The 23,970-nt window shown below is 39.2% G+C and overlaps 1 protein-coding gene across 1 annotated transcript in view; it reads right to left on the bottom strand.

Annotated features, from left to right (window-relative positions):
* Nucleotides 1-23,970, bottom strand: part of LOC150080869 (voltage-dependent calcium channel type A subunit alpha-1-like) — a 1,489,217-nt gene that overhangs the window by 724,655 nt on the left and 740,592 nt on the right. The window contains exon 29 of the mRNA XM_090381686.1: nt 13,436-13,508. Coding sequence (XP_090237812.1) covers nt 13,436-13,508 — 73 coding nt within the window. The remainder of the gene's footprint in view (nt 1-13,435; nt 13,509-23,970) is intronic.

Here is a 23,970-nt window from a genome sequence, read left to right as displayed (position 1 = left end):
GTCTAACCTTTGTGACTTGATTGAAGACTGGTTTATATCTACAATAACCTTCTGTCATCTGATAATTTATACTTTCCATGGATTTTCTTCTCTACCATAAGTCATATTAGTCCAAATGGCACCCATTTAGGCCTAACCCTTTTTTCTTACCTGGCATGAAAAGCCTAGTAGCTTTTAGAATTTCTCCATGAAAGCTTCCTATTTAGAATTTGCTGTTGGTAACATAATCAGTTGGTTTCACTGCACAGTGGAACATACTGTGACAACTGTAGTCACCATTCTGAAAGCAATAGCTCTCCTTTACCCTTTAAAGTAGTTGTCTTTAGTTATGTTGGTTTTTAGGAGCATTAGCAACTTAGGCCATATTGCTCAGGGAATATGCGGTGATCATTTCTGACCTTTCCGCATCCTCCGTATTTGGTGGTGACGGGCTCGAATCCCAGTCTAATCAAGAAGCGTATCTACGCACTGCTGCTCCTTCCCACCTGGCTACGGAGGCACCAATTGTCTTTAACTAAATCCCACATCAGTACACTGTGAAAACTGACACGCAGCAGGTCTTTTACCTGCAGATTCTTAATCCATGAAGAACTGCTGCAAATAATCAGATTAAGAGTATTGCTTCCTCTTGAAGACTCTCTAACATGCTGCTGTAGAAAATAGTCATCCAATAAATCCATAAATATTCTGCTAATGTGTGAGTGAACAACCCACAATTCCATTCAATATCTCAAAAGTCAAAATTCCCCAACATAAGACATTCTGATTTACTGGCCCACTATTTCTCTATAGAGTTTGTTATACTCATCACAGTCATTAGGCCTATAACATTAAATATCATTTAACGTGGGCTTCTGTCACATCAAACTGACTCAACATTGCATTGGTCAACTGTGTAAACTGTTGAGGCGCGTGGTTAATTGTTTGTTGATGTTTGTGGCTGTGACATATGGTGGTGACGTGGCCAGCATTTGTCTATGGATAGAATTACTGCCTCTGTGATGGGGTTAACTTGGCAACCACTGTTCCTGTTCAGAGGCATCCGAGCATTTTATATTTAACGATTCCAACCAGGTGCGCTTTAGGTAATGGTGGGACCTGTCCACAACCACGACATCGCGGTGTGGGTCGATGTCGTGGCAGGTTGTCCAGACATGCTCGGCGATAGCTGAGTGTTCTACATCTGCCAAACGAATCGCCCTTTTATGTTCTGAGAGACATTTCTCGAGTCGACGTCCAGTCTCTCCAAAGCAGCAGCTGGTGCAGTCACGGCAAGAGATGCGATAGACCAAACCGCTCTGTAGAAGAGTGGGGACGGGTGTCTTTACGTTGGAGATAAGAGAACGCAGTTTCTTGCCTGGGAGTTGGATGCATTTTATCCCATATGATTTCAGGATTCTACCGATCTGTTGTGACAGGTTGGGGTAGTATGGGATAAATGCCCTCATGGATGACCCGTCACTGTTGGCGTTGCTGTTGGTCGTCGTGTTGTTGCGTGCCTGTAGATCACACCTGTCAAGGACGTCGATGGGATAGCCACACTTCGTAAGGTCTACTTTGACTCTAGTGATCTCTTTGCATCTCTCATCTGCGGAGCTGGAGTGTGTCCAGGCGCGAGTTAGCAAGGTTCGGGCAGTGGAGAGGAGGTGGCCCCACGTGTGTGCTGACCGGAAGTTGGTAAATTGGCCAGCACACATAGGTTTGCGATAAACTGTCGTCTTCAGGCATGTGTCTTCGCGTCGGACAAGTATATCTAGGTATGGTATAGAGTTGTTCGACTCCAGCTCAATCGTAAACTTTATGAAGGGCGATAGTGAGTTGAGGTGGGTTAGGAGTCGTTGACCTGAGTCTCTGGGAATGACAACGAACACATCGTCTACATAGCGACACCAAAAGGCGATGTGATCTGGCGCGTGTGTAAACGCACGTCCCTCTAACTCCTCCATCACGATGTTTGCTGTGACAGAGCTGACAGGGGAACCCATGGCTGTGCCATGTATCTGCTGGTAGATTGAGTCATTAAACATGATTGCACCCCCTGTTAAGCACAGTCTGAGGGCGGCAGAAATGTCATCAGGCGTCCGTCTAGTTCTGTCGCTAAGGGTTTCATCGTTGTCCAAGAGTTGTTTTGCACAAGAGATGGCAAGTTCCACTGGGATGGAGATAAATAGTGATATTACATCGAACGAAGCCATGACTTGATCCTGTGAGATGGATATAGAGTGGATCCTTTCTATGAACTCAACACTGTTGGAGACGGTGTAGGTGGTCATGCCAACTAGAGCAGAAAGAACTCTCGAGACAAACTTGGACAGCTCGTAAGTCGGTGATCCGCAGCAGGATACAATTGGTCTTAGTGGTGTGTCTTCCTTGTGCACCTTCGGCAGGCCGTAAAACCGCGGGATCTGACACCTGGAGGCACGGAGGTGATTACGGGTTGACTGTGTGATTTTTTCTTGTTTCAGCCAGCTGTTGATGAGGATATTCACCTCTGACTCCCATCGTTCCAAAGCTCTGTTGGGGTTAACGGCTAAGGGTTTGTAGATGGAAGTGTCTCGTAAAAGCAGTAAGGCTTTCGCCACGTAATCAGCATGGTTCATTACAACCGTGTGACGGCCTTTGTCCGCCGGTAGGATGACGATGGACGAATCCTGTTTCAGTGCCTTGAGGGTAGAAATCTGCATAAGGCTGAGGTTTAAAGAGACGGGGCGAGCATGGTGTAGAACTGCTGCAGTCTTCAACCGGATAGCGTTGGCTGTATCTTCCGGGAGGCGTGATAAGCTCGCTTGCACACCCAAGGCGATGTCGGTGATCGGTGGGTGCTTTGGAAGAACGGCAAATGTCATGCCAAGGGTTAATAAGTTTATTTGTTCTGCAGATAACTGCTTGCTGCTTAGGTTCAGTACAAAGTCCGTACAATTTGTGAGAGGGGTATTATGCTGGCGACGAAATTGTTGGGATTCATTAAATAAAGTATTGAACTTACGTTTCTGTCAGGCACAATAACGATCTGATTCTCTGATGGCCTGGTAACATAAAGTATTGATAACATTGGTGTAGACCGGATCGGGAATCAAAGCCTTAAGGTCGGCTAGTAGGCATACTTTGCTCGCTGAAGCACGTTGTATGTCATGACTCCGTGCCTCTGGGTGTCAGATCCCACGGTTTTACGGCCTGCCGAAGGTGCACAAGGAAGACACACCACTAAGACCAATTGTATCCTGCTGCGGATCACCGACTTACGAGCTGTCCAAGTTTGTCTCGAGAGTTCTTTCTCCTCTAGTTGACAAGACCACCTACACCGTCTCCAACAGTGTTGAGTTCATAGAAAGGATCCACTCTATATCCATCTCACAGGATCAAGTCATGGCTTCGTTCGATGTAATATCACTATTTACCTCCATCCCAGTGGAACTTGCCATCTCTTGTGCAAAACAACTCTTGGACAACGATGAAACCCTTAGCGACAGAACTAGACTAACGCCTGATGACATTTCCGCCGCCCTCAGACTGTGCTTAACAGGGGGTGCAATCATGTTTAACGACTCAATCTACCAGCAGATACATGGCACAGCCATGGGTTCCCCTGTCAGCTCTGTCACAGCAAACATCGTGATGGAGGAGTTAGAGGGACGTGCGTTTACACACGCGCCAGATCACATCGCCTTTTGGTGTCGCTATGTAGACGATGTGTTCGTTGTCATTCCCAGAGACTCAGGTCAACGACTCCTAACCCACCTCAACTCACTATCGCCCTTCATAAAGTTTACGATTGAGCTGGAGTCGAACAACTCTATACCATACCTAGATACACTTGTCCGACGCGAAGACACATGCCTGAAGACGACAGTTTATCACAAACCTATGTGTGCTGGCCAATTTACCAACTTCCGGTCAGCACACACGTGGGGCCACCTCCTCTCCACTGCCCGAACCTTGCTAACTCGCGCCTGGACACACTCCAGCACCGCAGATGAAAGGCGCAAAGAGGTCACCAGAGTCAAAGTAGACCTTACGAAGTGTGGCTATCCCATCGACGTCCTTGACAGGTGTGATCTACAGGCACGCGACAACACGATGACCAACAGCAACACCAACAGTGATGGGTCATCCACGAGGGCATTTATCCCATACTACCCCAACCTGTCACAACAGATCGGTAGAATCCTGAAATCATATGGGATAAAATGCATCCAACTCCCAGGCAAGAAACTGCGTTCTCTTATCTCCAACGTAAAGACACCCGTCCCCACTCTTCTACAGAGCGGTTTGGTCTATCGCATCTCTTGCCGTGACTGCACCAGCTGCTACTTTGGAGAGACTGGACGTCGACTCGAGAAACATCTCTCAGAACATAAAAGGGCGATTCGTTTGGCAGATGTAGAACACTCAGCTATCGCTGAGCATGTCTGGACAACCCGCCACGACATCGACCCACACCGCGATGTCGTGGTTGTGGACAGGTCCCACCATTACCTAAAGCGCACCTGGTTGGAATCGTTAAATATAAAATGCTCGGCTGCCTCTCTGAACAGGAACAGTGGTTGCCAAGTTAACCTCATCACAGAGGCAGTAATTCTATCCATAGACAAACGCTGGCCACGTCACCACCATATGTCACAGCCACAAACATCAACAAACAATTAACCACGCGCCTCATGCACCATCCTGGCAGTGCACATCTCTATTTCAACTGCCATTCATGTATTCAATCTGAAGAAGGCTGCCTCCCAGCCGAAAGCTTATTAACTATAATTCCAGTTTGCTCTGTGAAACAAAATAAATTTTCGTAATGAATCCAGAGCACGTAGGCCTTTTTTACTATAAAATACTTATGTATTTTATTATGACTATTACATAATAAAATATTGCTAATGCTTTTGCTTCTATGGTAAGCAAACTTGTTCTTTTGTTTGATCTTGTATCCAAACAGACGTTCCATCTCTTCCATCTTTTGTTACACTTTGAGTTGTTCCTGCTATGAAAGTTGTTTTTATTTTCTCTGCATTCTTTCTAATTCTTGGCATTGCCTCATATAGTCCTGTAGCACATGCAATATCACATGGTCTTCATTTCGCTCAAAGTATTTCACAATATAATATTTTTTTCTCTATCGACAGAGGCGGACTAGCCATAAGCCTTACCGGGAAAACCACGGTGGGCCGGAGGCCAGAAGAGGATGGAGGCCAGTGTGATTTTGGCCGTAAATGCTAGTATGAGGCCGCTACAAATTTTCCTGGGTAAGAATTTTTGACCCAGTCTGCCTCTGTCTATCCATATTGCTTTTCTTTTTCTCGACGAATCTGTAGTTTCTTCACCAGACGCTTCCTTTTCACACCTTTTAAGTATTTTTCTCATTTTTAGGGAATAAAGCACAATTACAAAATGAGGAGGCACGCTTGATACACATATACTAAGCTGCGCGTGTGTAGCAATTGAATAAACAACACCATAAAGGCAGAGAAACACTATTAACACATCACTAGCTCACATTTTACTAAAGCACATTTCTGGGGGTTACTACCATAAAACAATAAAAACAATTTCCAGTTGCATTTCTGCTAGTGGAATCTGTTATAAACTGGTAGTAAACTCGATCTAATTGCATTTGTGATTATACCGATAGCTGAAATTGTGTTGGTTTTTGTGTTTCCCCTTCACTGATATAAAACACATAAATACATTTTCAGAATTGCAGACACTTTCGTATTCAGCCCTAACTCGCCTTTTTGTACAACATTGACCTGCACTTAAGTAAATCTGCAGATCTCTTACTCTTAATGTCATTAGTTCCAACATGTACAACAATATCATCTTTTGTGCCTTTAAAAGATGATATCTGCTCTACAACATTATCAAATTTTGCCCCTGGCAGGCATACCCTGGTCCTGTTCCACCTATCCTTTTTGCACAATATATTCCTCGTTTCCCTGACAATAGAGTCACTGACAATAGAGTCACCTGACAATAGAGTCATCGACAGAAATGTGCTTTAGAAATACTGCAAACCCTAAAAGCGGCAAACCCCAAGGCAGAAATGTGCTGGTTCCTTTGGGACCAGGACATTCTGCCTTGGGGTTTCCCGCCGTGTTGCGTGATGTTCAAGTGCAAGCTCTGGCATTGATGTGGGCAGCTGAGAGCTTGATGGGCCCTCAATTTAAATCCTTTGAGGGCATCCACCCTGTCCTTCAAGCTCTCATATAGGCTGATAACAATGCTGATTTGGCATCTGATTTTCTCACACTCCTTACATCATGCACACACAAAGACATTGGTAGTATCATGGTAGTATCATGTCCCATTCCTGATTGCTCCACAAACATCAGACAAGCAGTGCATTTCAAAAGGCTGTGATTCAGAGGACAACTGCCCCTCTCAGTTCTCTCCTGAGCCACAGCATTCCCATTAGTTTGAGCCTTTTGCTTTGCTGCTCTGGTCTGAGTCATGATTTCTATTCAATTTCAAATAAAATTCCAATACAGAATATAACCCTAAAGTTATATCCCAATGCAGTTATAACACTATATATATGCATTTCAGTATCAAATATTATATCTGAGTTACGTTATATGACTTTCTTATCTCCTGTCAAGTTATATGTATTAATTTATAATGTTACGTTTGTAAAAACTAGGTCGTTATATGTATTTAGTTAAAAAAGTACAATTTATTTGACAATGAAATTTAATAAGATTAGCAAATTTTACTAATTAATGATACTACTATACTCGCTATCTAGTTTTACGTTAAATCTTACGCTACCTAGTTTTACGTTAAACCTTACGCTATCTAGTTCGGGGTATGCATTGTATCGTAAAACAATGGCGGAAAGTTACGAACGGTAAATCTACTGATACTAGGCATTAATTACTTTCAAAATCGTGCTATCTAAATTCAAAATAAACCATGGAGCTTGACTAGGTCTATAAGCTACTTAAAGAAAATAAAATAACAATTAAGTCAATAAAACTGCTAAATACAATTAAAAACTTAGCATTCATGGGAATTGCAAAACTTGTCCAACATGTGGATTATATACCCTTATCGATACTAAGTAATAACCTACAGAATCTCTATCTAAGTTCAAGTTAAACTAAGTATCATTACTAGGAATATAAAGCACTTCTAGGAAATTAATTATGCCAATTTAAGTCAATAAAAAAGCAAAAATTTAAGAAAAACGTCTCTATTAGCTGGAGCCGTAAAAACTTCACCTGTTCACGTGTACTCTCATTCCCTCTCCAAAAACTGTTCCTTAAAAACTGACAAAAAAGACACACAGTTTCAGCAGATTTGGGAAATTGGGATATTTTGGGGGTATACAAGTCAGCAGATAAGATAATTTAAGTAATTGCGCTATTTCTTTTCATGGCTGCTCTCAATTTCTTCAACAAGTGGTTTAATGCAGGCTAGTGCTCAACTCTTCCTCCCGCCCACATACAGCAATTATTTCTCAAGTATGATATGATGGTTATTAAAGCTTATTCGCACATATTCTGATATACCAACACTGTATTCTGATCAAATTGGTAGGTATGCATGTGGAAAATGTTTCGATTTCAAAATACAGGTACCCTTGTATAACACAGTTATTAGGTTCCTGTAAAATGTCGTGTTGTGCGAAACTGTGTTATACGTTTTCTTAGTACAGCATAACCGCGTTATGCTGTACTAAGCATAACCAAACTAACAAAAATACACTATTCTAGATTTTGTCTATGTTCTGCTCTCTTTGAAAAATCAGTAAATTGGGTTTGTTTGCTTTTTCTTGCTAAACCTTTGTGAATTCCATCATATGGAACTAAGCATTTTTGAAGCTCCCTTTTGAACTTTGGGCTCCTTTCATTCAAAAATCTGCATTAAAAAAAATAAGATTCTAATTGCTCGGCTAACTTTATGCCTTCCCCTATGCCTTTTAGTGTAAAATTTGGAAGTTTAGAATTTTCATCTGCGATATCATCATCTGAATTGATTTGATATTACCTCCGATGCCATTTGCACCAAATCCGCTATGTCAGCTTCTTTTTTTACCAGTAATTATCGAACATCTTCAGTAATCATATCTTTTTTTATTTTTTTATAAGCATCGGCAACTAAGGCCATGTTACTCTGTGTATATTGTGTGTCCTGTGGTCAAATTTCTGTTTTGCTGGATGAAAAACCCGAGCCTGACTAACTCAACCACGTGAAAAAAACCCATAAAAATTCCTCCCTTCATCAACAAGATTCGAACTCTGATATTTTCCAGCCAGTGTGGGGGAGGAGGGCGATTCTATCAACTGTGCTACCCACGAGGGCTTCATTAGTCATATCATCAAAACCTTCCCCTCCTACCGAAGTAGCAAGTTCTACTATCACACTGATTCCATTTTCTGCCCGTTTGATCATATTTCCTGAATGAACTGACTCTGGTCATACATTTTTCCATATGCATTTAATGTTGACAGTTTTACTTCTTTCAGTGATAAAGCTATGATTCTGATATAGTCCACAAATGAAAAATGTTTCCATGCCTCCATTACTTCAATAGATTTGGAATCATTTTTTCTCAAAATCCACTGTAACGATTTTCTGATGGAATGAGTTTTAAAGGTGAATATAATGCCTTGATCTAATGGCTGAATGAAACAAGTTGTATTAACCTAGTACAACTGTGGTGTTAGGAACATAACTTCAACATTTGGATGACTTAAATCTTTTGGATGGCCTGGTGTGCTATCCAATAGTAATAAAATTTTGAAATCTGCATTTTTCCACAAGTTCAACAAGCACAGAACGTAACCAGGGATTTCCCAACAAAATAAAATACAGAGATTTCTCAATAATTTTTGACTAGCGAGTCAGTGGGGATTCAAAAAGAGTGGAAATGTTGAAAAATTACATCCAACATAATAGCAGGTTTTCCCTGCACAAAATCTCAAAAATACCCTGTTAAGCAAGATTTACCGAAATTCTCTTAATTGTGTTAGAGTGAAACCGTGTTATATAAGTACCGTGTTGTGCGAGGATTGCCGCAATTTATCAACTGAGTTAGAGCGAAATCGTGTTAGACCGTGTTGTAGAAGTACCGTGTTATATGGGAGGTTGCCTATAATTTAATTTGTGTAGTTTAAGGATATATTTAGGCATAATCATTGAAAGGAGATGATATAATTAAGCAAAACACAATATACTAATGAGTAAAACATTATGACCACTCCTGCCTCCAGATGTAGATACATCCTACAGCCCTTAAGAGTGACATCACCAACTGGTGCAGCATACATAGTAATGGCATGAGTAGGGACTGCCAGGTCATCAGTATGAAGCCCATTCAGTGGAGAAAGGAAAGAACCTAACTGAGTTTGAATGGGGAATAATTTGTGGTGCTAGGAAGGCAGAGGCCAGCATCTCAGCAACTGCAAGCTGTTCAGGGGGTGCTGCAGTGAAGGTGTAGTGGGAGCATTCTTAAGAGGGACACACAACCATCTAACTTGCCTGGATATGGAGACTAGCACTGTTTGACAGTCGAGGTGAATGGCAGTTGGCACATGCTATCAGGAACAACAGTTGGCTCATGATCCCACAATTAAGGGCAAATTACAACAAGGACACACCGACAAATGTTTCTAAGGACACCATTAGGCAACCTTTTCATGCACCCATGTTGACACCAACTGTCATCGACACCTCTGTCTGCAATGGGTGCGGGAAACCCATTCCTGGACATTGGACAACTGGAAAAAAAATTGCCTGAATCAGAGTTAGGGCTCCATAATGCAGATGGGCAGCATGTATTTGATGGCAAGTAGGTGAACAGCTGCAACTAGACTGCATAATTGGATGAAAACAGGCTGGTGGCATCAGAGTTTGGGGAATGTTTTCATGGACATCACTAACTACCTTCATTCGCATTGAACACACCCTCGTCACCAGATTGTACCTCGGCGCTGCTTCCAACCAAGTTTTGCTCTACATGGTGACCATGTATCTAGATGGCACTGGACTCTTTCAACAAGACAACTCCCTGTGTCACAAGGCCCACATTGTGCAGAAATAGTTCAATGATCACTTCCAAGCATTTTGTGTGCTCACCTTTCCACCAAATTCCCTCAACATCAAACCCATCGTGAATTTTTGGGGTGTGATGAAATGCAGCATTTGCAGAGGCAGAAAACAATGCAAAATATACTTTTAGTCTAATGCTGAATTGGCCCATGCATATAATTATAGGTAAAGGTGCAAATAAACTAGTTATTAATTTGAGTACAGTTCTCAACTTTTGTAAGAAGCCTAATTCATCCATTTGATTCTTGAATTTACATGATTTTTATTATCCTACTCCTAATACAAGAGAAAACTTTAAAATCTCAAAACATTTTATACAAATGTTGTGAGATTTAACATTTTGTTAAATTGCTTAACATTTCCCTTTAACATTGTGTACAAATTTAGAGAAAAGAAAACTAAGAACCTTATTTTTTGTGGCTGTCATGTGAATATGAATTACATTAAATACTGAGGATTTTAAAACATACAACACTCCCATTTCCATAGTCCAACGAACCTTCCTAGATAAACAAATGACTCAGACCAGTATATGAATAAGGCATACGAGCCACACAATTTAGTTATTTTCATTACAGCAAGTAGAGCCACACTGACTGATCTCAAAAGAAGGGTTATTTGCTGGATATCAGATTGCAGGCTTGTCCTCTGGTGCAATTGCTAAAAGCCTACATCATCCATAGGTGACCATTAGTGATGTTATCATCAAACAGAAGAATTACAGTACCATTACTGTCCAACAATGCATATGAAGATTCCACAGGACTAGAGAGCAGTCAAGAAAAGTAGCATGATAATTTTGTCACACATCTCTGCAAAACATCAACCAGGAGTTTAGAGCATAAACAGGGACTCAGGTCAGTACAAATAAGTTACACGTGGAGCTCCACTGCCTGTTTTTTTTTTTTTGGGGGGGGGGAGGGGAGGGGAGGGGGTGCAGTCACATATGGCCACACATTACCAAACACACTCAGTGCACTCACCTTGAATGGTTGAATAAAGGCCTCCGTAGCTGAGTGGGCAGGAGCGGGAGTGCAGTAGCACACGCTCTTTGAGTAGACCGGGGTTCAAGCCCCTGACTGCTGAATACGGTCGATCTGCCAACCCGCACCGGACCAGCGTGGCAGATTATGGTCCATTTCCCTCAGCATGAATTGTTGAGGAGGCTTCCATCCTGCAGTGGGTTGATAATGGCTGCACTTTACTTTTTTTACTGTAACTGATCCATAGAACAATGAAAATCATACTAGGAAGCGATGAATCTCGCTTCACTCTATTCTGATCAGATGAGTGGGTGTTGCCTGGAAAATTTATATTAATGGGGTGCATTGTGCAAACAGTTTGGAGAAGCTGGGATTATGGTACAGTTCAGTTTTGCGTGGTATGGAAAAGGACCATTTGTAGTCATGTAGGTAGCAATAAATGCTGATGCCTGTCTTATCGTTTTGTACAATTTCATATTCCCTACAATGTGATAATTATTTGGTACAAACCATATTTCTTCCAACAGGATAATACCCCATACTGCTAGTGCTGTGTGAGAAGGGTTCATGGATATGAATGTACAAAAAGTTGAGATAGAGATTGCACAGTCTCAACTTGGACATTAAGTACCACCAAAATGGGACGAACTGTAATATCCTGTAAGAAACAGGCCAACACATCTCACACTGATAGCTCATACAGTTACTGTTCTGTAGGGGAAATGGAAGATTATACCCACTGCAGTACTTTTTGGATAATAATATATAAGGCTATACAAATAAATTAGAAATTTTATTTCAAAGTTTTCCAGTGATGTAAAGTTGGTCAGAGAACAGAAAACAAAAATTAACCTGGAAGTGGTGCTGCTCCCTTTTCTAGCAAAGACAATGGTAGGGTACCTGACAGGTGCTTTAGGTTTATTTTTTATAATTTTTTTTTTTAAATTCTGCTTGAACAATACTAATATTTCCCCTTTTTTAAATGGATTGCAAAACTTGTCATATTAAAATTTTTTTAAAGACAATGGGTTTTACAACTTTTAATTTGAAAAAAAAAAATTACTTTGGCTAAAAATTACAAAAAAAAAACATTTTAAACATAAGAGAGAAACATCAATCTCTTTAACCTCTTCCATCTTTCAATTTAATAGATGTTTAAGTGATTGAAATTTCAAATTGTGCATACTCATATATTTCTACTTATCATGTATATAAATATTATTAAAAAGATTAAAAAACATACCATGTATATTTAACACTATTAGTTACTACTATTTTTAAGGTTTATTTAAAATTTTGCACTCTTCCCAGTGTGTGAAATTTGAAATTATGTATGCTACCTGCAGAGTAGTGGCCATACTGAGAGAATACAGGGTTTTGTGTTGTTGTCGTTATGCTGTGAAAACAATATTATATTCAAAAACAAATAGGGTAAGATGGTCGGTGTTTACTGTTAGTGGGAGAAGATAAACAAGTAACCTGAAACTTTAAAGAAACAGTATCAACACTTGTCCAGTACCATACCATTCTTAGAAAAATTTCAATAGTAGCAAACACAGTGGTGGCCACCTGGTAGGTTCTCGTGCACAATTCATATACAGCAACTATAATAAAATCACTTCAAAAACTACTGTGGTAAAAGTCTGAAATAATGGGATGTAGGAAGTCATTGGTAGTGGGTCACCTCACAGTTGTCCCTCAAAAAAAAAAAAGATTAAAATTCTGAAAATATCGAGAATTTTAATCATTAATCAACAGATAATATGGGTACATTATTTTTGAGGGACAACTGTGACATGACCCACTACCACTGCTGGGTTCATGGATGATGTTTCAGCAAGATCAAAATAATTTATTTAAATGGTTTGAAAAAAATGACAGTTGTGATATGCACTGGTAAATGAAATATTCTGCATTTGGGAAACAGTCATCGCAGAGTACCTAATAACCTAGGACACAACAAATAACTTTCACCCTCTAAACCGAGGTACAAGTTTTGCTACATGAAGCATGGGGTTCAGCTTAATAGACTATGACACACAAAGAGAATGAATATAAAGTGTAGATAGATATAATAATTATTATATCATTATTTTTTGAATAACTATCATTATGCAAATTACTGACTAGAGCCACTGAATTGCAAATGAATCTATACAAAATAGATAAGAAAACTTGTCAGTACACAAAATATCAAGATATTTGAATAAAAATTAATAAATATTAACAAATTAATAAATATGTATACAAATTAATAAAAGATATGAAATATCTGAAAGAAATAAACAGTTTGAAATAATTAAACTAAACTATGGAGTGCATGTAATTATAAAAAAATATATATAGCATAGTATAATGACTAAAATGTGAAACTATTTACAAAATACATATTGTAGTATACCTACAATCCAGGTGACTTTTTCAAGGGTCAACCACCAAGAATGAGAGGAAAAGCAATGGTATGTAGGACCTCTGGTTCTGTAATAATCAATATGCAGTATAACTAGTCTAAAGGTGAATTATCCTAAGAATAGATAATTTAGTTATGGTTTATAGATTAATTTAGATATGGTCTATAGATTAAAAAAATGAAATAAATTTGTAATAAATCTAACATCTTAGAGTTTTAAAAAATTGTTTTTTTTTTTTTTACATTTTAGTACAGTGCACATTGAATACTGTTGATCCAACACAGAACCAGAAGGAAACGAAAGTTAGTTGTTGTTGCTGGAGTGGGTTTTTTGAAACAAGGGCTACTAGGACTAAATTGCACCTGCTCCTGGAGAGTGAATATGAACATGCCATTAAAACACGCTTACAAGTGAATATACAAATTAATCAATTTCATATAGTTGAAAAACTCATACAGTTCCCCCGACAACATGACTGAGCTGAAGAGACTCCTGTAACTTGGAGTGGATAAGGAAGGATGCAGTTCCGAAAGATTAATAATGAGTTCATTCAATTAGAATATGATTACCAGTTAGTGATGAGCTGCAGTGCAAGCAAAGTGAAGATCATCTTCTAACAACAAAAAGAGATGCACGAGGTGAATATGACCAATACATGCCCTGGCCAGCATAACCTTTTCGTATCTGCTGATCAGAATCTAGATTTCCACAGCTGTGGATACTGCTTTGTTTTGTAACTTGTATTACACCTGGTTATGCCTAATATTGGTCCTCTTTTATTGCATACTTAGCATATGATTTATTCCTAACCTATATAAGGAATTTGAATGCAGTGATTTTCAGAAGGGTTTTTTGAAATCAGCATGGTTTATCTGCATGCTCATTTCCTGATATTCCATCATGCCTAGTAACCCAACAGAATATGACAATCTGTTCATTGTTATCAAGTTGCAATATTTGACACCTTATTTATTTTAGAAATGAAAGTGAAGAATGTAAATTATTTTGGAGAGCTGTTACTGCAATCAAAGAGTCTGTATAGATTATGATCTTCAGGCTGAAAGCATTAGTAATAAAGGTCAAAGCCATCTAAATGGCATAGAGTCATGCAGTTAAAACACTGCATTCCTGTGTGTGTGTGTGTGTGTGTGTGTGTGTGTGTGTGTGTGTGTGTGTGGGAGGGAGAGAGAGAGAGAGAGTTGATGTTGGGAGGACTACTGCAGCTCCCACAGAAGTCAGTTTGGAGCCATCAGTACAAATTTGCAGAGACTGAGTATGGTCTGCATTTAATTTTTGAAAAGTGTGATTGTCCATGGAATGTCACCTATGCTTGTGGGGCTTGGGCTCTGTAATGGAGCATACAATAATTCATAGTCACCTGGTCGCTGCTCAATGGGTGGCCCTTCTAGGAGTAACACATGCCTGTAGAACTGTCTCTAATGATGCACTATGGATAATAGCAGGTCATAAACCAATAGACTTAGTAATCAATGGAGAGAAATCTCTGTTTTATGACAAGAATAAGTCAGCCTCATTGTTTGGAGTTAGTTCTTGTCCAATCCTGGAGAGAACTTAAGATGGATGTGATCTCAAGCAGGAGAAGGCAAGATTTAACAAAGCAGTATTGGGGATCTGGCAGGAACATTGGAGACAGTCTGAAAAGGACTGTGTAACTTATAGGATGATTCCAGATGTAAGAAAAGGAACAGAGATGAAGCAGTGGCCTCGACTTGGCCTCTATCCCATGATGATGGTAACAGGTCATGGCTTAAGAGTAAGGTTACAGGAATTAGGATTAATTGAAACTGAAATCTGTGATTGTGGCTCATTAGAGGACACCAAATATATTATTAGGAATTGCCAGTTGTATACGGTCCAAGAAAGGAGCTAAGAAGAATTGTTGGAGATGTCTCTCTCATTGAGCTTTTGAAGCTCTTTGAAAGTTTAGGTGTTTATAAAGAGTTTTTGAAATTTGTATATACAGTTTGTAGAATACGTTTACAAAGGAGTTTTTAATAGGTAGGGTATTTATATTGTAAATAGATTGTAAATATGTATATAATGGGAGTTTTATTATATATTGAATTTTAATCAAGTGGCTTAAGACAAAGGAACATTTAAACGTTCAAAAATAATGAGACCTGCCTCCTTGCAGTAGGGGCGGTAACTTCACTCCATTAGTCAGAAATATTTTTCAGGCAGTGAAGGTCAAGAGGTCTAACAAAATTTTAGTTATTTTAGCATTGTTGAGCTACTAGTTCAGATAATGCATGTAGAGTACAATATGATGATCTCCATGGATTCTGCCCTGGCATCAATTAGACTGGTTCGGGAGCATGCCGATCTTTGTCTATAGCTATTCAAAAAGTGCTATTGAGAGACTGAGTCTCAGCTTGTACTTATTTTTCTTTTTGTGTTGCCAGTGCGATTTTCAAGTATAGAGCATTTCTGTCTCCTGAGAGGAAATGTGTCATTGAAGGGGCACTGTAACATCAGAGCTGTAAGGCTCTTGTTCTTTCTGTGTTAATTGAGTTCATTTGAGTTATTTGAAGTCTGAGTTGTAAATATTGTTTATTTTTTTTATATTTGTTGTTTTATATTTGGATTGGAGTTCTAGTAATTAATTTTATTGAATTTTTAGTTATAATTGAGCTTTTGAGATTTAGTTTCTAATTTTGAGACTAATTTTCAAAGAATTAATATTAGTACATCAGCCTAAACATGTTTGCTTTCTCTTGATCATAGCTGTGCAGTCAAGGTGTGGACATGTGGTTGAAGAAGAAATAGACACTGAAGAAGACAAGATGGTGTAGAGAATGTTCCAAATATACTCTCCAAAGTTAAAGCAACTCTCAGTAAGGGTTGAGAGGTTGGAGCAAAAGGAGAAGGAAGCTGAGGATACCTCTGAGTGGTCAGAGGATGAATCAAGTAGTGAAAATTAAATGGTTCCAGTGCAAATTTTAAAGAAAGAACCATATAGTAGGAGAAACTGAAGCGAATTGGAGGATTCTTTGGAAGAGGAGGATCCTGCTATTCAGTTTGGGGACATTAAAAAAGAGAGAAAGAATTTGCATAATTTCCTATTCCTTGATAACAACACAGTTACTAGGGCTGCGATGAAGGAGATTCTGGCTATATCGGATGTTCTTGAATCTAAAGCTAAGATTTTCGTTGATGATCAGGTGTTCAAAGCTCGAATTAGAGATTGTCAGGTTACTGGTAAATAGTACAAAAAACTTATGCCAGTGTGTTAAAGGAAACTGTGCCAGATGTACCTAATATGAAGGAGGTATACTCTGTTTTGATGAAATCAGACAGTCAGCATTGCGAAATCTGTGTTAAATACAGAGAAAATAAGCCATTTAAGAACTATACGTGGTAAAGGTATAGTAACAGAGGCAAAAACAAAAGATGATACCTAGAAGATCAAGAACTGTAGCAAATTTCAAGAATATGGAATGAAGTATATTGGGTAGTTAAAAGAGCTGGATTAAAGTGATAATTTAGATGTTTATCAGAATACAGAGAGAAAGGACTTCCTTGATCAATTGTGGGATACGGATATTGTAGAAATGGGAATCACGAAAGAGAAATAAGATTGGTTAATAAAGTAAAGAATAAGGATACAAAGATTTTAGAGGTTTTTCCAGGTTGTTACTGTTATCGAAGTTTAATGGCACAAGGGCTGCAGCGATTTTTCCATGTGTATGAAATTTTTGGTGAACAGAGGTAGAGTGTTTTGGCACTGTTCATCATACAAAAACCACACAGTTGTGGTGTAGTTAAAGGATATCCATTAGGTTTTCGTATTGCGCAGCATGACCAGGATTGACAGGCTGCTGCTATTGTTTGTAATCCTGAGATAGTGGCTACACAGATAGATCTAACATTCTCTCATGGAGTTTGTGTTTGTTGAATTGTTTAGGTTCTTTTGGAAGACTGGTAAAGTATGCTGCCAGTTTGAAAGGAGCCATGATTCTATCTGGAACATATTGAAAAGTATGTTTAAATTTTAAGTAGTAAATCATATATCATAGATGGACATGGATGCAAACTCAATGTTTTGGGGAAGTAGCTATATTGATGTTAGAGAAAATTTATTTGACGAATGTTTTATTGCAAATAGACTAGATGCGGAAAATGAGATAAATCAGATGGCCACTTTCTCATATACACTAGGTGAGTCGCACATAGATGTAACAGTGTGTAGTAGCTCTGTGGTTAGAGATATATGTTGTTGGACAGTAAGTGGCCTACAAGTGACCAATGGACTACATTATATTAGGTTAAGAAAAGTGTTAAAGAGGAGGAAATTGAGGATATGGGTAGATTCATGGTGTCCTTGGTGAACTGGGAGATGTTTACACAGAAATTTCAGGAAGAATGGACACAAAATGTTCAATTAAAATGGGATAGCAGCCTGGCATCTGAGGGAGCACAAATTTTAACTGGAATATTGTACAGAGTATCTGGCAGCTCAAAGAGGAAAGGCAAAAAAAAGGTTAAATCCTCTGTACCTTGGCGGAATGATGAATTGGGGTGAATGTGTAAGGGTGCAGAAACTCAGGTGGAGGTATACGAGGGCAAGGAGACGTAAAGAAGGAAATGTTATTGAAATACACTGAGTGATCAATGAATTATGACCACCTACCTAATACTTCATGGGTCTCCCTTTTGCCCTCAGCACAGAAGCTATCCGACGTGGCATTGATTCAACATGATGTCGGCAGCATTTGGGAGGTAGGGCCAACCAAGCTGTGTGTAATGCGGCCAGCAATGCAGGTATGGAGGTGATTGGTATATCCAGACACCTGATATGCTTTTCCATACTGTCCCACAAGTGCTCTAAGGGATTGATATTGAAGAAGTTTGGAAGCTAATCAATATGCTGGAAGTCAGAACTGTGTTCCTCAAACCATTCCTGCACAAGTGCCCGATGGCTTGGCACATTGTCATCTTGGAAGACACCATCACCATTCTGGAAAAAGTGTATCATAGCAGAGTGTACACAGTTATCAAGCAGTTGATGACAGCGGAGTCCAGTGATACATTGTTCCATATGCACCAGGGGTCCGAATTCCTGACAGTGAAACATGCCCCACACCATACAACCACCTCCACTGGCCTGCACTTTTGATACCATGCATGATGGATCAAGAGCCTCATGTTGATGCCAAATCTGTAGACGACCATCCACGGTGTTGAGTGAATAATGTGACTCATCCAACCAGCATACCTTCTTCCAGTTTTCTAACGTCCAACTTACATGTTCTTTGCACTAGGTGAGCCTTTTATGCTAATGAACCTTGGTTAAGAGAGGATGCCATAGGGGTCATCTGCTGGTATAACCCAAACGTGCGAGCATGCAATGCATGGTCAGGCAAGATATTGTTCTGGGTTGGCCCATGTTGTATTGGATAGTCAACTCTTGAACAGTGGTAAGCCTGTTCACCTGAACGAGTTGTCAGACCCGGCACTTACCTCTAATTTCAACCTTTTGCTGACCTTTGCGTTTTGCCATCAGATTGTTATTTAACCATTTTGATGCTAGTCCTGGTACACTTTAACTACGGTTGCTTTTGACACCCCACCAGTTCAGCCATTTGGGAAATCGAGGCACCGGCTCATCAAGGTCCCACAATCTGTCCTTTATCAAAGTACGATAAATCCTTCCTTTTACCCATCACGCTCAGAATTTTACTACCTACTGAACCACTGACAACTTATCTATGCTATGTAGGTCAACTAACTGCACACTCTCGAACCTCACGTGGTCAACAGGTCGCATTCACTTTTCATAAGGGTGATCATAATTCAGTGATCACTCAGTGTATATAAGAGAGATTATATGAAAGTTAAAATGCTGTACAAACATTTATGAAGAGATGAGGAGGCAACATTTATGAAGCAGAGAAGAAATTAAGGCAACATTTATGAAGAGGTGAAGAAATTAAGGCACCATTTATGAAGAGATGAGAAGTTACTTCAGATATCAAAAGGTTACAACCTGAATTAAAAAGTGCAAAAGATGGTAACACGAGATGCTCCACAGGGTTCTGTTTTACGGGCCACTTATGTGGATATGAATGTATAAACGTAAGTGCTGGCAGAATTTTGTGAAGAAGGAAGGGAACTCCAATCCATATAAAATTATTATGAAAAAATTGAAAATGGAAAGACTACAGCATACAATAAGACAGTCTGGTTCTTCTGGAACTCTTGGATGGGTGGAATCGATTTAAAAGATTTTGAATGAGTTGTTTATAGATGACTGTATCGAGGATGAAACTGAGTGGCAATTAGGAAATTAAATGATGAATATACTTCTTTGGATATGGAGGAAGAATTTACTATCCAAGAAATAAATGAGGCTGTTCAGAGATTTAAAGGGAAGAAGGCAACTGGTCTTGATAACATTTTAGTAGACGTGGTAAAACAGACAGTGAAAGAAAGGCCTAATCTGCTGCTTTCTTTGTTTAACAGTTGTTTGCATGAAGGGTTTTTTTCTGAATGCTGGAAGAGAGCTGTTATTAAATTGTTGAAGAAGACAGATAAGACATCTTATCGGCTGGTGGCATTGTTGTCTGTGTTAGGCAAGACATTAGAGAGATTAATAAGTAAGAGATTGGATAGACTTTATTGTGAGAAGCAACAAGCATCAGAAAGGCAATATGGCTTTACAAAGAGCAGGTGAACTGATGGTGCTGTGTTTGATGTTTTAGAAAAGGTTAAGCTATCTATGGGTTAATATGTTGCTGGAATATTTATTGATTTTCAAAGGCCTTTTGATTGTCTGTGGTGGGAGAATGTTATGAGGCATTTCAGAATGATTAATTGCTCTGGCAACATTTATGAAGAGATGAGAAGTTACTTCAGCAATCAAAGAGATACAATCTGAATTAAAAAGTGCAAAAGATGGTAACACGAGAAGCTCCATAGGGCTCTGTTTTAGAGCCACAAATCGTTAAATTTGGCTTGGGAGGACTGTGACCTTTTTGCATATGCTGATAATTTGGTGGTATTGATTAATAGAAATTCAAAGTTAATTTACATAAATAAATAATTCTAGAGCAGAAGGCAAGAGATGTATTGAACATTATAGTAAAATGGGCAAATTGTAAGTTAATTATCTTCTCTTCCATTAAGACAATGACGTTGAAAGGCAGATTTAGCATAAATAGGTATCCTACAATTAAGACAGGAGATGAATTTGTGACACATTCTGAGTATCTTAGAGATAAGGTAAAGCTAATTTATGGAAAAATGTGAAGCATTATAAGAACTCAATGGGGAGTCCAAAGGAAGGACTTGGATACGCTATACTGATGTGTATTTATACCAATTGCTACTTATCAGTGTGGTGCTTCGGCTCAGAATTTCAGAATATGGTGGTACGTAGGAAGCTTATTTCAGCACAGCAATCTGTCTTCTGGAGGTTAGGAGGCCATGTCGGACAGTCTCTAATGATGCTTTAGATGTAACTGGCAGAACAGGAGCCGACTGATTTGGTTATAATCAGCAGATCTCTGCAGCTTGCAACAGAGAAATTATTCTAGAGAGGTAGTAGGAGTAGTCCTATCAACAAAAAAGGAATATAACAAAGGATGATGTTAAGGTTGAAAGGAAAAGGTTTTATAAACAAGTCATGAGAATATGGTAGCATTGTTAGAGCAACTCCAACATGGGACGAGTGATCATCCTGATGATGCCTGAAGTGGATGTTATGAAGAAAGCAAGGAAATGCCTGACTTGGGATTGATGCAGACAATGATTGTCACTGGTCATGGACTTAAAAAGTTAGATTGCAGAAGTTGGGCTTAGTTCAAGATCAGAGTTGTAGATTGGAGCCTGAGGATAGTTTGCATATATTGTTGAGTTGTGTTTTGTATGAAAACATCATAAAGCAGATGTTAGGTGTAACTGGTGCCCTTATCTCAGAACAGTTGACAGAGCTCTTTCAAAGTTAAGAATGTTATAGAGCTTTTATTTTGTTTGTCGGTGAAGTTTTTAATAGAAGAGATTGATGGATTTCATAATAGGTGTGGGTTTTAAATTGATGGTTTTATTTCTACGCAAGTTTTATTTTATATATTGAATATATGTATACAGAAGTATTATATGTTTAAATGTATATATTGCAAATAGTGAAACTCTCCTCCCAATGGCAGGAATGGTAACTCTATCACTAAGACTGACTGGTTTGGGTGGTGGTGGCTAAGTGGTTCATAAATTAGTTTTATGTTATTTTAATGCAAGTTTTAATCATCAATGAGTTCTATGGCTCTGCGGATGATGTAAAGTTATGTGATGATGATGACGTCCACTGAATGTTTCCCTGATTATGACAGAAGTAACTATCACAAGAAGGTAACCACATTTTCAATGGAGGTTATACTACACTGTACTGTACTGTACTGTACTGAACCTGCACACAGTTTGCTGACAAACTGAATAAGTATTTTGCATCCATATTCACACATAAGGAATTTTTAGGAAAGTGGAAGACACATTGTTTAAGTTAAACATAAGAAAGGCACCTGGGATGGATTGGATCTATCCAATTATATTAAAAACTATTAAATGTAATTATGAGAGCATCTTTGGATTAGGGGAAGGTCACTATGAGTGAAGATGTGTAAATGTATCCCTGGTTCACAAAAGGGGATCAAGAGTGATATTGAGTAATTACAGACCTGTTAGCTTAACATCTTTCCAGGGGAAATAATGGAATCACTGGTTAAGGAAGTAATGCAGGACCATCTAGACAGGAGTGTAGTTATATTTCAGTCACAGCAGAGATTTGTTAAGGGTAAATCTTGTCTGACCAACTTGATTGAATACTATGAATGCCATCACAGAGGAACTGGATGCAAAAAATAATTTTGATATCATATACTTGGATTTCAGAAACCTTTTGATACAGCTACGCATAAAAGACTGCTGTACAAATTAGAGCAATGTGGCATTAAGGGCAAGTTACTGATATGGAAAAAGGGATAGGTGAGTGCAAGAAGACAGAGAGTGGCTATCAATGGACACAGCTCTTTGTGGACTAATATTATTAGTGGAGTCCATAAGGGTTTGGTGTTGGGCCCACTGCTGTTTTCTGTATTTATTAATGATAGTGATGAAGGTATATCAGGCTTAATGTCTAAATTTGCATATAATATAAAGGTTGACAGAGTGGATAATGGCAGTAATGTTGGTATGCTACTGCAAGATTATATAGAAACATTAGGCAGATGTGCTGAGAAGTGGCAATTGCAGTTTTACATTGACAAATGTAAAGTATTGCATATAAGGCAGCAGCAAACCAAAAGTAACGTAACAACTGTGTGGTACTACACTCAGGTTAGTGGAAAATTAATAAGATCGGGTGGGGGGGTAATTGGGCATTCAGATATGAAGTTCTCTGAGAAGTGCAGACAGGCTGCCATTACAGCTGATTGGGGTTTGTCAGTGATATACGGAAATTTTGCTAAAAAGATGAGGAGGTGATTATCCCTTTGCATAAGGAAATAGTCAAGCCACATCTTGAGTACTGCATACAGATCTGGAAGCCTCATTTTAGGAAGGATGTAGAGTTCCTGGGGAGGGTACAGAGAAGGGCAATGAGATTAGTGAGGGGAACAATGGAGTCTCTTACCAAGAAAGGCTTCAGTTCTGCAAATTACAGTGTCTGGAGATTAGACACTGGTGAGGTGATATTATTGAGGTGTTTAAGACCTCTTGCTCAGATTACACACAAGGGAGGATAAAATCAAATTGAGGGAGAATGGTTGCAGAACAGATGTGAAGAAGTTTGACTTTACTTAGCAGGTGTTTGTTTGCTCGAACAAACTTTGTTCTGTTGTTGTGGAGGTGGACAAAGAAAAACTTATTATTATTGTTATCATTAGCTATAAGGTGCAAGGAAAGAAGAGCAAGGCATTTGCTGCACCAGCCAAAAAATTTAAAAAAATTCCTGCATTACCTAGAGAGCGAGAGAGAGAGAGACTTGGAAGTAGTAGTAGTGACGTGTGATGCAAGAAAGCAAGTGTATGAGCTTATGCAGCATCATCCAAAAAAAAAAAAAAAAAACACACCATTCCCTCCAAATGCCTGTCCAGTTCCTCCTTAAATTTATTCAACCTATCAAATTCCACAACAACAGATGGACGTTTGTTCCAGCAATTAACCACCCGCTGGCTAAAGGCAAATTTCCGCACATCTATTCTACATCTGTCCTTTCTTAATTTGAATTTATGCCCCCTTAGGTTCGTAATCTGAACAAGTGGAAGGATCCCATCAGAATTCATCGTGCTCAATCCATTCAAGGCCTTATAGACCTCAATCAGATCACCGCGCAGGTGCCTAATCTCCAGCAACTGCAATTTGCAGAACTTAAGCCTCTCTTGGTAAGAGGATCCCTTCATTCCCCTCACCAATCTTGTTGCCCTTTTCTGTACACGCTCAAGTAAATCTAGATCCTTCCTAAAATGAGGCCTCCAGACCTGTACGCAGTACTCAAGGCGTGGCCTGACCATTGC

This window comes from Mastigoproctus giganteus, chromosome 9 (genome assembly GCF_048544385.1).
Source record: "Mastigoproctus giganteus isolate SK-2022 chromosome 9, ASM4854438v1, whole genome shotgun sequence".
Lineage (NCBI taxonomy): Eukaryota > Metazoa > Arthropoda > Arachnida > Uropygi > Thelyphonidae > Mastigoproctus > Mastigoproctus giganteus.
Note: the sequence above shows the minus strand (reverse complement) of the source record. Positions and strands in the feature narration are given on the sequence as shown.